Genomic DNA, 14447 nt, shown 5'->3' with positions numbered 1-14447 from the left:
CTTTTTATTGGTATATTTGATGTGTATCTAACCTAAAATAAAACCCTGAAAGCATTTCTAAATTCTACATTCTCCTAGGAATAGGTCTCGATAACCACATTGGCTATACATACCAAACCCGAAACCCATTCCACACCGGGTAATTTAAAACGAAACCAAACTTTATTATTTTGACCATACAACTCGGAAATCGGAAATTACCCATTACACTTTCGTCGCTTACTCTCTACGAATGTCATAATCGACAATTTAATGTTTATAATGTTTTAAATTCATCACCAAACTGGTTTATTGTGGTTTCGTAATATTATGATGCGATTGAGTTTCAATGAATTTTCACTTATAATACCACAAGAGCTTCAAAATTATCGGGTATTTTCCGATAGGTTCGTTGCAAACAAATGAAGGAGTCAAGTTTTTCAGGAAAAATCACTCGCGCTTCGCGCTCGTTATTTTTTAACCTGAAAAACTTGACTCCTTCATTTGTTTGCAGGGAACCTTGAGGGAAATGCCAGAGAATTTTGAAGCTCGTGTATATTCGGGATTATTTTTCCGTCCCAAATGTCGGCCACAACCTGTCAGTTTGACATAGCAACGACCAGAGAAAATATTCAAAAAATTATCAGTATAATACCATGTAGGTTGTACCACGTGACGTCGAATGGTGCAATTCTATTGGTCGATATTTGGGTCGGAAAAATAATCAATCTTATATACTGTAGGCTGATTGACTATAGGAAATTAAGTTCAAAATTATTAAGATTTCTTAGGCATTTTCTTTGCTCAATGAGAAATTAGTAGGTACAAACAATCTTTCGGTGGCTATCACAGCTTGCAAGAAAGGAAAGGTGCATTTTAAAAGCAAATAAATTTTACAAAAACAAAACACTGCATGCAGTACAGTACAGTCACGCACATAAATTAAGACAAAAATATTTTTCAATATTTTAAAATCACAAATTAAAAATAGAATCAATAGCCCACGAAACGCCCGCGGCGTATTGGAACGCGATCACATTATTTTAACAGCAGCATTAGTAAAGCCCACCTGATTGCAAATGGCGGCTTTTATAGATCGCAGCCATTTGTAAAATAATTAAAGAAGCCTCAGGCATTCTGCAGTTACACGTCTATTATATAATAAATGGTATGTGAAATTAGGTAACTGATATTAGTATGAACACTTTTGTAGTAAATTGTGCGGATCTGAAAGTGGGCGGGGCTTGACAATTATGTTTTGCGATTGTTGCTTGTTTTCTAATTTTATGTAATACGTGTGTAGGTGTTAGGTTTGTATCTTATTTTAAAGGAGCTGAAATCAAAGATTAAATATAAAATACGTGTAGGTTTACCTATATTTTTATCTTATTTGTATTGTATACTAATTACTTCTACCTCTGCCTCCGGCTGTTGATAAGTAACTTTACCGAAGAAACTATTTAAAAAGAATAAAGAAAATTGGGTTTTCACATAAAACGCTCCAAGTGTTTATTACGTAAACTGAACTAGGTGATTCTGTTACAGTAGTGCTGAAATTAATAAAATACACATTTTTCTCAGTGATTGTACCTAGGAAAAAGTTTTGGAATTATCTCCATGATTATTACTATTCACTCATTATTCGTCTTTTCTCATACTTTCAGACTTATTTATATTTCTTAAAGGATATTTAATAAGCGATACTTTTACGAAATCCAGTGACATTCAGAATTTGGCAAACCACGACACGTTTTGGACGAACAACGTATAACAAATAAATCCCATTAACAAATAACAACAAAACAATACCAGAAAAGGGCCCCAAAACTGTCCCCTAGTCACAATAATTACGCGCAAATGTAATCAATTCTTATCTTTTTGATGTGGGAACAACTTATCATTCTTTCCCTATAACTTCCTCTTCGCGACGGAATGAGTCGGCCGTTCCAATTTCTATACACTGTAATTAATCTTGGGCCAAATTGATTCGTGTTGCCACAGAGAAAAATAGGCGCTTGTGTAGGTGCACATGTAATTAAGGAACCTTCCCGGAATTGTTTTTGAAGAAAATTCTGGGCAATGGCAATAAAACCGAGAGCTGCTTCAAAAAACAATAAACAACGCAAAGATAAAGTCAGTTCTTACATAAGAACATCCAAAAACAACAAAATTACGTTAAAAGGTCTGCAATGCTTGTTTCGATTTTCCAGCTCTTATCGAAAAGGCATTGCATACAAACTTTTTTCGACACTCATGCTTCAATTACCGAATGACGTGTCACTTTAACTGTCAACTGTCATTATACGTAACGTGTCAAAAGTTCATTGAACTCTCCCAACATTGTGTCTGCAACTTTAAAACTGCCTCTAACTGGCTGGTAGCATGCAAATTGTGCATTGGCAAATCGGTATTTTCTAGGCAATATAGTAATCAGCTTTGAGTGTATTGCTTAAGTGGTCCCATAGCATTTTATGCAAATAAAACGCTTGAAGCCGAAAGTTTTATACGGAGGTGCTTTATTGATATTTTTTTTATGTTGAAAATATTTTTTGTTTCGTTAAAAATTGATGATTTTTTTATTTTATGCTTTCTGTCAGGAATATCACAGGTATTACAATATTTCAAATATCGAATTCAAGATGCGTACCCAAAATTAATGACCATGTTGACCGTTACAAATATTACTCGACATGTGGTCGACATGTGTCCTGCATAATGTTACGAAACAGGTGCATTAGCCGAATTTTAATGGACAGGCCCTACAAACCAGTTTATACGAAAATCATCGGACAATGATCAAAAGTTGAACCACAACAAAATAAGTCACAGAAATATATCTTCAAGATGTCACCGAAATTCTCTACTTAGTCGCTAAGAGAAAAAATATCTGTCACTTGAGAAAAAACACACACAATATCTTATTCGTTAGTTTTCATAAAAAATATTTAAGAACATATTATTTTACTACAAAAACATGACTATTAAAAATTGCAACGCTGCATTTTCGTATCAGACTGTCCGTCATCTATAAACTACTTAAAATAAAATAAAAACATAACATTTGGCATGATTGTCTCATTACTAAACATAACAATTGACTTACAATACTTCATCACGTTACGTATAACCGCCCACATAATCCAAGAAGGCGTTTATCATAACACATCAAACAAACCTTCTGAGCTTATCTCTCGTTTAAAATTGGAAAGCGATTGGGCGATAAACGGCGTGCGCGCACCTGCGCCTTTCACGCCATCTATTGCGTAATCGTGGTATGCGCTTTTGTGTTTTGTATTTATTGATATTTAATACTGGGTGGGTATCTATAGAATACATGTGTGTTTTCTGTTACGTCAAACTATTGATTTGTAGACTTTTGTGTAATATGTGTTTATTGTTTTGTTTTGCAAGTTTTAGAGGGTCTACCACTTGTGATGTTACTGAAGTGCCGGTTTGCGGTGAATAAAATGTATTACGCAAGAAATAGCCTACAAAATACAGGTAGACGTCAGATTTTTTTATAGTTTTGAAACGGGTTTTCTGCGTAATTATGATATGAGTATTGGTTAGAACATAGACCATTGAACCGTAATCGATGCGAATTGCAAAAACAAACAGAAAAAAAGCTCACATAAATTCTAAACCAAATATGAATGGCAATTCAAATCGGTAAACCGCTTTTCAGGTTACAAAAAATTAAATCGTAACTGAGCCTTGTAGAGCCTGACATCAATTTAGTGATGCGCGTAATATCTATCGGATCAATAATACTGGTTGTAATTGAACAGTTCCAATTATATCGAATTAAAATTAATTGTCGAATGTATCGTCTGTAGTAGCAAGGCGTACGTGTATCGAAGCAAAATAGATCATTATGATTTTAATTATCAGTAATGCGATACATTGTGGTATATTTTGGAGGCAATCAAATTTTATTTTCAGATTTACTGATTTAATGAATGAGCGGAATATTGTTTTAATTAGGTTATTGGAAATTTATGTGTTTTAAAAATAAGAGCAGTATATTAATCTATTTATCTATTTATAAGTTGTTCTTGTATGTGTAATCACAAGTGTGTGAAAATCAAATCCATAACAGGCCAAAAAATAACAAATAAAATATCGCATATAGCTACTTGTGTTCCTAGATATCACACCATCCCAACAGATGTTTAGATATCTCCAATAATTGGCAAGCAGCTGATCTATACTTACCGTCAGTGAAACTTGGTAAAGACACAACTCAGGTTTGAGAAAACACTAAGAAAGCAATAAAAAGCTATTGAGCTAGTTCCTTTTGGCAGAAGAACCAATCATCAGAGTATTGTACCAAGAATTCAAAAACAAAGGAGAGAGTGCTTTCTTAGCTTTAACTTAATGATGATAAATGAAAAACAAGAGACAAAAGGGGATTCTAAAAACGATTGACTAAACTGCAAATATTATTGAGATTTTACTGGCAAGAAAGTCAAAATTTAGGTTAGAGTAAAAATACTTTATGTAGGTACTTCTAAGTGTACTGAGAAAATCGAAGAATCCCGGAACGACCGATAATGAGCTTGTCTTTTACAAGAGAACATCATAAAGTAAAATTATCACACCGAACGAATGAGCAATTATCTCTTAGAACAGACATGATTATCGAATCGCTTTTATCACTCATTAAACCACTCCTGCTTTCATTGAATCGCTAACTACCACTCAAATGCTCATTAACGGATCAGATTTCAGAACAGTTAAGTACCTAGGTACATACCAAGTACAGCATTCCTAGAGGAAAGTGAATTCCGTATTGCATGCCAGTTTGTTATGCAAGTATGCAGTTAATTTGTCAAGTGACCCTAGGCTCTACTACTGGTTGTGGATACTGGAAATATGAGATCGCGGTTATGATTTTAGTAGAAAAATCGAGTTGGAGGTTGGTCTTGACTTACAATCGTCTGTACTAGTTACAAGTTTTGTAATGGTAGTGGACTTAAAAACGGCATGATTACTTGTTTTATAGCATAGTAAAAATCGAATCTATCATTCAGTATGAGGAATCTCAGTTTAAGCATACCCGATCTTCTACTATTTCTCTCTTCTGTCAAGGAGTATCAAAGAAAAGCAATCTAAATTATTAACTTTACTAATAACAGACCCAAGTATTGAAACATTCGAAAACCGAACACAACAAAACGGAACAGATAATATTACCTTGAATCGCTGTTCCGAAAATCCATTTCAATGATAAGTAATAGCGATTTTGTATCGAGAATCCTTTGTATCTCTGACCTCATTTTAATCTAGACAAGTCGTGATGTTAAAATAAACGGTGGAACACTAAGAAACGGTATTGAGATCTAATCGAAAGTAAGGTCATGAGGTAATCGTATTCTTGTTATAGAGGTATGTGTATCGATGCATACCGATGGGTACTTATATTAGTTCAGCTGATAATCGATTTGCGAGAATATCGCGGGTTAGATAATCGACTGGATTTATTTAATGCTTAAATTGATGTTCAAGTATGTTATCGATTTTTGAAAGTGTATTCTGATTTGATTCTTGAATTGGCGATGACCTAATATGTACTCGTAAGAGAAGGATAAGTAAATGCACTCATGATGTCATACAACCGTGTATTACTTTGATTTGAACTTTGCATTACATTCAAACTTTTATAACGATGTTCCTTAAACAGAAACCATGCAGGTTCGTCTAGAAATAATTTTGGTGCTTGGTGCAAATTTTCTACAGGTAATTTATTTCGCCTTTGTGAAGGCGAATGCCCCAAAAATATAGCACATGAGAGAGATATTATCAAATTCAGTCTGAAATACACCCACCTCGTCATAAATGCATGCATAAAATATTTATTCTCAAAACGTGACGTCATAAAGTTAAACGTTGCAAATTAAATATATTCGACCGCCATTATTAAAATTTAAACGTTTCAAGCGTGACTTTAATGCGAGGAAACGTCAACAGATATGAGTGCAGTATTCGGATTTGCTTTGAAATTCGTATTTTATTATACTTTCTGTATTATTTTGAAATTAATTTTCATGATGTACGATTTTATCTGGGTCATTTCCATTGTGGTAAGTATAGTAGATCCTGGATAATGGATCATAATTGCACCATAAAATTTTAAAAATCAAAGGAAAGCATAAGTAGCGGAAGAAAGATATCAAAACAAAAGAAAACTTATTAGAAGTAAGATGAAATATTACTACAGTCACATTACTACAGTTAGCTACATTGAACTAAAAAACAATACGTTTGTTACATTTCAAATCTTGAATCTCCTCTTTACTGGTTGTACCTACATTGTTTTGCTAGCCAATGGCGAATTTGGTAATGCTTAAGAGGATTGGACAGGACACTACCGGAGTGGAGAGTACGCTCCTCAAAGTGCAGTTTGCACAGCTTAAAGAGTGTTCGCGTGGAAATTGTCCCTTGTTCAAGTGTTTGAATACACGGACATACCAGAATGTGTGGTATCAACTACTCTATGTAGATAGTCGTGGTGTGCAAGATTAGGACTCTTGTGTAGGTACTGTTTGTGTTTTGAATATAGATGGTCATCTGGAATTTCGATCCTTGTAATTTATGTGTCAATGAGGCTCTAGTTGCAATTTCATATCAGAAGATTTCATTCATATCAGAAGGTATGTAAGAACTCTGAGGCTAGTTAGTTACTGTAACAAATCGACTATCGATGTCATAAGACATCATGATACTCGTATCTAAGAAATCGAGTACTTATTTACGACTAAAGCAACTGCTAATAGAATTCCAATTGTCGTCTACTATCACAAAATCACTAACAACAGGGGAAAGTCCGCGATAATACAACACATAGGTACTCCACCGCTTTTTCTGTGCCCATTTCACTTACGATTAGAAAATTTTCACTTTTCTTTCAATTGAAAATTTTTGCATTCATTACAGATGTTCGCACGATATTATAGTTTTATCTGCGAGATCTATCTGAGTCTTCAACTAGATAATTGCAGTTACAATGGAGCTGTCGTAAGAGGCGTTTATGACGCGTTTCTTTGCGTGGTATGATTTTATTTATTGCTATCTAGCTTTCGCCTTTTGCTGGTTTGATGTACCTACATACCTATTTCTTGATCAAGCTATCATTATTTATCTTAGTTGCTTGCTGAGTATTTCGATGTCAAGCTTGCGTTGAGTGTCATTCAAACTTAGTTCAATATGTATCAGGTATTTTAGGACTTATGACTCTGGCACAAATTCAGAATACTCTTCATAAAGCGGCACTGAAATGACTATCCAGCAATATTCAGTCATTATTCTAAATTTAATCATGCATTATGCATTCCAGTAAAGATTTTCCACATAACGACAATAATACTGCCTTTTGACTTGAGAGTCTTGAAAAGTAAATGGATACGAAATCCGTCAATACTTGAAAGGTGTTCAAACGTTCTAAAGCGGTTTCTGTTAACACACGACTTGACCGAAGTAACGGTAATTGTTTCTCAAACAGCTCATTACACGAACGTTATGGCGGGACAAACATCCGCCATATTGGACGAGTGAAACGTCAGAGGGTTTAACAAAAGACGATCCAATGGGGCCTAAAATGTGCCGACCGTGTAGGTAAAGTAAGGTCACTCATAGAATAAAATCATTAATCAATGATGCAGAAATGATCAGAATTAATATCCAAATATTTTCGATAGATCAAATATCGATAGACTAGCACGTCACTACAGGCTGAACAAAAAACTATACAAGTCATGATCAACATAAACAATCCTTGAGAATCTAAATCTTGCGGTTGCTATTATGTGGCTATTGGATTCCAGTAACCACGTCTATGTCTCAGTTTTTCTAAAGTGATCTAACTTTAGGTCAAGGTAGCTCAAAATGTAAAACTATTATAGCATTCTAATTTGCCAATACATATTAACATGATTGCTTTTTTGCAACACTCTAATTTAGAGACTTAGTTCTGATTTATTTTCAAAAATGTTCCACATGAAGAATTGCTTTTATATAATTTTTCCCTATTATATGGGACATAAAAGTACTCTAAAATCAAGTTAAATTGCGGAGTGGCCAGATACGTACAAATTAGGATCACGCAATATTTTAATTTCATTCAGTGCTTTCTTAAGGCATTTAAGGCTTTATTTTTTTATGTTAATATTTAAAACACAAACAAAAATGCACTAAACGGAACTTACCTACAAACTTTCTAAAGCAAAGGATCTGTATATTTACGCAATAAGCAAACAAAGAGCGTTGTTTTAGGCACCTCTGTTTACTTATGCAGAAAGGTTATGTCAGATGATGAACACAAGAGCCATTTAAAAAAACAATGGGCGTTTGAAAAATATGGGAAGGTGAAGGTACAAATTATGTAATTACATTGCTCAAGAAGGAGAAACAACGGAAAAATAAACATAGGTGTACAACGTTTATAGAGGAAAAATTTAATCCTCATTCTAGCCACTTAAACTGTGATTATTTTTATCCTAATAAAGGCATGTATTTTAATAACATCAAACTATTCGGAAGCCGGATATCATTTCAACTTGATGACCTACCATTATTTTTATAGTTCATAGCACTAAAGAATGCCGTCATCGTAATTAAAATACTACGGTACACATTCTGTTTCTAAACTCGGTCTAAAATATTGAAAACTATTCCTTAACATTCAAAAAGTAATCTTTTTAGTTAACTGAGTTTTTCAACTACTAGTTTTCCGTGAGTTTTCCCGCTAAAACCTTCTAATAATTCAAACTTGAAAACAGCGCCATCTATGATTGAACATCAGAACTTACCCGTTGCGTCGCATAGCAGGAGGGGTCGAGACCGCCCCCGGGTCGGAACATCGCCGCGCTGACTGCTGCCATCTGCCGGCTACCTCAGTATACCCTTCCACCGCGACATCGCTCTGAAACAATAGAACCTAGTTTGAGTAAGGAGGTCGTGTTATTAGCTTAATACTAGATGCCACCGGTATGGTGGTAGGCTCATTGCTGTGAACATTAAAGTTTAGGATTACAAGAGGGACCTGATTAGCCTTGTAAAATTCAAATTATTGTACCTATATCAAAGTAGAATTATAGGCGTTTATGTAGACCAACACCCTCTGCCCATTTCTTATCAAATAGGTACCTACCTTTGTTCTGTAAAGTTAATCATTTGACGCCTTTTGCATGCATAATAGTGTATCTTCTTTACAATGACTATCATAAGTTAACTAATAGCCACTTTTAGGCCAACCAAAATTTAACCTAGTTCGTAGAAAATGTTATCAAACTTTTCAATGTGCTAAGGAAAATGGCGCGAGATCGTGCGAAGGCTTCACTACCACAACATTTCTGCAAAAAGTTTCACTACCGAGACGAAGTGTGACTCATGAACTGGCCTGATCGGAAACGCAGACAATGACCTTAAAGGGTTTGTAGATGACGAAATTGGGTGTTAGAAATACAGAGATGTGGATGAAAGTTTGATGTTGAACTTTGTGATGGTTCTGTTGCTATAGCTGTCACAATATCTATAAATCAATAATGATCCAATAAAATACAGAGTAGGAGGAGAGATGGACGTGTGATGTACGTCAATATAACTTTTAGTACCAATTTTAGTAGCTTGCTCCTAAAAAAGCTCGCAGTTAATTTCTTCGTTATATTTTGCGGCTTAATGTTGTTGAATTAATCTGCCTTAAACACAAAACATCGCGATTAACTGGTCACACAACAACGATTAAACAAAAGAAAATCCAACAATACTAAACTCGTAATTTACAACGCCTACAAAACATCATTCCCTATAATCAATCCGCACTCAAAGTTCAATAAACGAACCATAGTACAAAAAAGTCACAACTTCAAGCCACGATTGTGCATCGCAAGCGCATCCGTATGACGCGCCGCGTCAGTGCACTCGGGGTCAACGACCCTGCTTCCTAGCAGAGACAATTCCCACACAGGTCGCGGTAATGAGTGTGCCAGTACTAACTAGTGATGTTACATTTAGTACGGGATTTTTATCGATAAAAAAATCCCGTTCCCCGGACTATTTGAAAAAAAATATTTCTTATTTAGGCGATTATCACACTGCCCCGCATGATGCAGCGTGGTGCGTGGATGCGTTTTTTTCCGTTGTATGGAAATATCTCCGTTTGTATGGAAAACACGCATAGTCCAACACACTGAAAATGCATCCACGCGCGTTCATGCGGATCACGCACATACATGCGGAGAAACACGCACCCCCGCGCGTAGGTGCGGGGCGAAACGCAAGGTATGGCACACTGATCCCGCAGTGACGCGCGTGATTTTGAATGGGCGTGACGTGTATATTTGAAAATGGAACTCGATGAGAGCCGCTGTGCGTGAATTTACAAAACGCACCTACGCGCGTGAGTGCGTGAAAAACCCGCACGATGATGCAGATCTGCACTCCCGCAGGAACGCGCGTAGGTGCGTCGACACGCAAGATGCAGCGTGATGCGGGGCAGTGTGAAGATCACCTTATGTTTCAAAGTTATACAAGACAACTATTCGCACTATCCGGAATCACAATCGGAAAATAAATTCCGTTACGCAATCACAGGTTTAATTAACAGAAACAATAAAGAGTAATGAGTATTGTTTGTCATTTACATAAGACTTCGGATCAATATTAGATAATATTGCAATGGAAAATACGGAAGTGCAAATTATTAGATAGGTACCTGTAGAATTTCTAATCGTTTGCGGTTCAGAGTTCATATGTAATTCCCCTAAACTATAGAAATTCAAACTTCCTTCCTCTAGGTGATAGAATTTCAGAATTATAATCACAGCATTTTGCAAGATTTATCAAATAAGCGCAGAGATAGCCATTACTTACTTATCTCTAATTTATGAAAGGTAGATAAACATTTTCAATAAAATAGGTACACATAATATAATCTGTTACCTATTTATTAATGCACATTTCACAGTGTGGATTTATGGATATGTGGATAGTATAGTGTCCTAGATATTTTTAAGGAAGTGATTTGATCATGAACATTTCAAATTGAATTTAAAATGTTAGGAAAGGTAAGCCTAAATATCGATATCGATATATAATCTGTGATCGAACATCGACATCAGATAAGGTTATTCCCGACCCCGGAAACCTAGAAACACAATACAACACTATCTAAGGTGTAATGGTAAATGCTACACAAAGGAATTAGTATAACCCACAATGGAGACATTTAAACAGCCTTAGATTATCGTAGGTAGTTATTTATTGGCTAGAAACATTTCTAGAAAGTTCCAGTCCAATATTCAGAGGTTTATCGCTACAATAAAATTACTAGTTAACGCTGATTTCTAGTTACCATGTATCCGTTTGCAGAAATTAATTTCTACGGAAATGTTTGAAATTGTAGCAATTTTTTCTCGTTAGTTTAATTACTCTGGTTTGAAGTCTGGTCAATATGATCTTATCATGAAATTACTTGCACATTTTTCATCTATATAAACATTACATTTTCTCAAAGTTTCATGTGACAAAATTGTATGTGCAAACCTATTACCAATCTCATAATGCTTTTAGCAGTCTCTGAAATTCTCAAGACCGTCCGTAAGTTTGCAAAATGAGCGTCAATCGTCAATTTCATTTGCACCACAACATTAATTGATACCTCTACACAGTTTCGCTTATATCGTTTACCTAGGTTAAGTTTAACATAATTATTGTTCGTACAATTATGATACATAATCAGACACGCTAGTTTAAGTGACCGCACCTAGCCGTCGTTACGTCAGTTTCAGTGAAGCGTGCAAAAATGCATGCACTTGGAACATGTATGATATATACGAAGGTATGTTATTATTCAGAGGTCAGGAATAAGTAGCTTGAGTTTTAATATCACCTTGCTATTGCTTTTCTTGCTTATTATATTGTTTATTAGGGTTCTGTTTGAAATGGTTCGATGTCTCATCGGAATTTAGGTATTTCCATCAATTTGTTTTTGAGTTACTGTTAATACTTACATGTAAGGCTTTTTCATATTCGCGTTACTGTAGTACCTACATATTATTTCATTTTCTATTCATGATCGGATTTTTGACATCTCTAGTTCTTGGGGCAATATTTTCTTCACATTATTGTGTGTCTAGTGTAGAAGCTACTTTTCACCAAAAGGTCAGGCAAAAGTTTTAAAAAAATACAGCTAAACTAGTCGGAATCGAGCTTCACTTATTTTTTACGCATAATTGAGTAGTTACCTCGACATATGTAGTTATTTCTTCCTTGTTATGATTAGTCAAGGATATCATTATTAATAGTAATGGCTGATCATTATTTAAAATAGGCACTGAATTCCACTTTAATATTCTCGATGATATTTTTCTAGAACCTAAAACGGCTTCATTGAATAGTTAGTACTTATGTAGATATGCTAAGACCATAAGACTTTCGAAACCTCTGACACACTAAACTTAAACAAAATCAAAAGCAATCCACAGCCTAAATTTTATGAGAAACAGAACATGACAATAATGTACTGCAAAAAACCACACACCTTAAATCTATTGTCAAACAGTAGCATTGAAAAAAATCAACAACGCACAGTCACAATTTGAGGCTAATGACATAATTGTGACCTCAAAAGAAATGCCCCAATGACATAAAGATGTGGCTAGCGAAAGTCGCACTTATGCGTCATTATTTGAAATCAAAAGTGCAAAATTTTCGGCACAATCACGATACTATGAGTCTACTTGATTGCTTGGGCAGTACAACAGTAGTTTAAGGTTGTCAAAGTAAACAAAAGCTGAAAGCAGCTTATTGAAGATTTGTGGCATTAAAAAAATTGGCATTTATCTTCGATCCTCGTCGAATATTTTAAACATGAAAATCCATGTGTATTTATATGTTTAATTCCATATAAAATTACATAATATAAACGGGAAAAGTGATGCTGATTAGCGAGTTTGATTAAGACATAATTCATGACCTTTTCAAAAAAAAGCCTGGCTGGTTTACTATAGCCCTATGTGTATTTTTCTGTTGTTTATTTATGTCGGCTGGTTGTTTAAAATTGTGGGAAGTTTCAGCAAAAAATGCATGCATTGTTGACCACCACTTTTCATTGTTTATTACACGGTCTAGGTGTATCACCATCGGATAGGCGAGAACTTTACACATCGTTTGTTTGCTTAAAGAAGTTTATTTTTTCTATTACCCAAAGAAATTATGGATCCTGCTACTCTAAGTTAAATCTTACAAGAAGTTTTGCTTAAGTTAGCACCTTGCTCTTTTTTGGCTCTTTTGAGTAAAGTAACACACTTATGCCATTATGCTTCTAGTGAAAGGGAAAACGGGATTTATTAAAAACAAAATACATACAAGCATTTAAATATTTCTTAATTTATCCATGCACCAGATCGTAATTCACAAACCGAAACGTACCAAAAAGTACAAAAACCCATAGCGTTACATTTCCAAGGTGAAATATTATACAAACATTTTTATAGTTGCGACATTAATATAATTATCTTTTCCATGTTTCTGATGTGGAGCGATATTGTTTTGCAAGCGGTTGCCATGTTGCTATGTTGCCAAATGGTGTTTTCTAGAACATGACCTTATCGAGACGTGACGAGTTCAAGATATGGCCACTTCACGTAATTGTGGGTAGTGTGACCTACACCATGGTAATCGCAATGGCTTTGGAACATTTCGCTGTGAAGTTACGAAATTGCGACATGTCTAAAAAAAGGATAACTTGACTAGATATCAAAACACAATCTTCCTTGGGGATCCTTGTAGTCGGGGGTTGTGGAGTTCAGATAGGTAGCGTAGTTGACAGTCGCTCTATTTATAACATTGGTTCTCCACTGCATCCAGTTAGACTTTAGACTTTAGGCTAACCCCTGGTTGCTGGCTGTAAGCTGGTTGGTTTGGTAGAAATCATCTTGAAGTCAATTTAATTTTTTGGAAGTACTCTATCTCCATTCGACTTTCCTTTCGACTTCTTAAACGGTTTTGAATAGGTACTTTATGGGGTCATGATTCACTTTGTCTTTGAACTTCGTGACGATGACATAAAGAACATCATACAATTACATGCATTCCTTGTCGGCCTTGGTCACTTTTATCAAAATATTTCTTTCGAACGTTGCTAACTACATCGTCACGATAAAGCATGCGCACATTGAACGTGACATTCATGTGAATCATTATCTGTTTGCATTTCCAATATCAGTGTTACACCACTTTTCATCATTTTTACAATGTTAATCAAATGTATGATTTTGCAGTTTTATTTCTTGAAGTTTTCGTATCGTATTACAGTTGCTTCGTTCATTGCCTTACATTCGGCTGTTATTTAAACATCTTTGACACTCGTTCTCGGGTAGCTCTGGTAAATGGGTTGAACTCAGATGAGCAGTCACTCCGTGTAAGACTCCGGTACTCGGCTGCATCTGGTTAGACTGGAAGCTAACCTC

The 14447-nt window shown here is 35.2% G+C and overlaps 1 protein-coding gene across 1 annotated transcript in view; it reads right to left on the bottom strand.

Annotated features, from left to right (window-relative positions):
- Positions 1–14447, bottom strand: part of LOC110371983 (uncharacterized) — a 138999-nt gene that overhangs the window by 44548 nt on the left and 80004 nt on the right. The window contains exon 3 of the mRNA XM_021328478.3: positions 8787–8899. Coding sequence (XP_021184153.3) covers positions 8787–8858 — 72 coding nt within the window. The 5' untranslated portion in view covers positions 8859–8899. The remainder of the gene's footprint in view (positions 1–8786; positions 8900–14447) is intronic.

Source organism: Helicoverpa armigera, chromosome 11 (genome assembly GCF_030705265.1).
Source record: "Helicoverpa armigera isolate CAAS_96S chromosome 11, ASM3070526v1, whole genome shotgun sequence".
NCBI classification, from domain to species: Eukaryota; Metazoa; Arthropoda; class Insecta; order Lepidoptera; family Noctuidae; genus Helicoverpa; species Helicoverpa armigera.
Note: the sequence above shows the minus strand (reverse complement) of the source record. Positions and strands in the feature narration are given on the sequence as shown.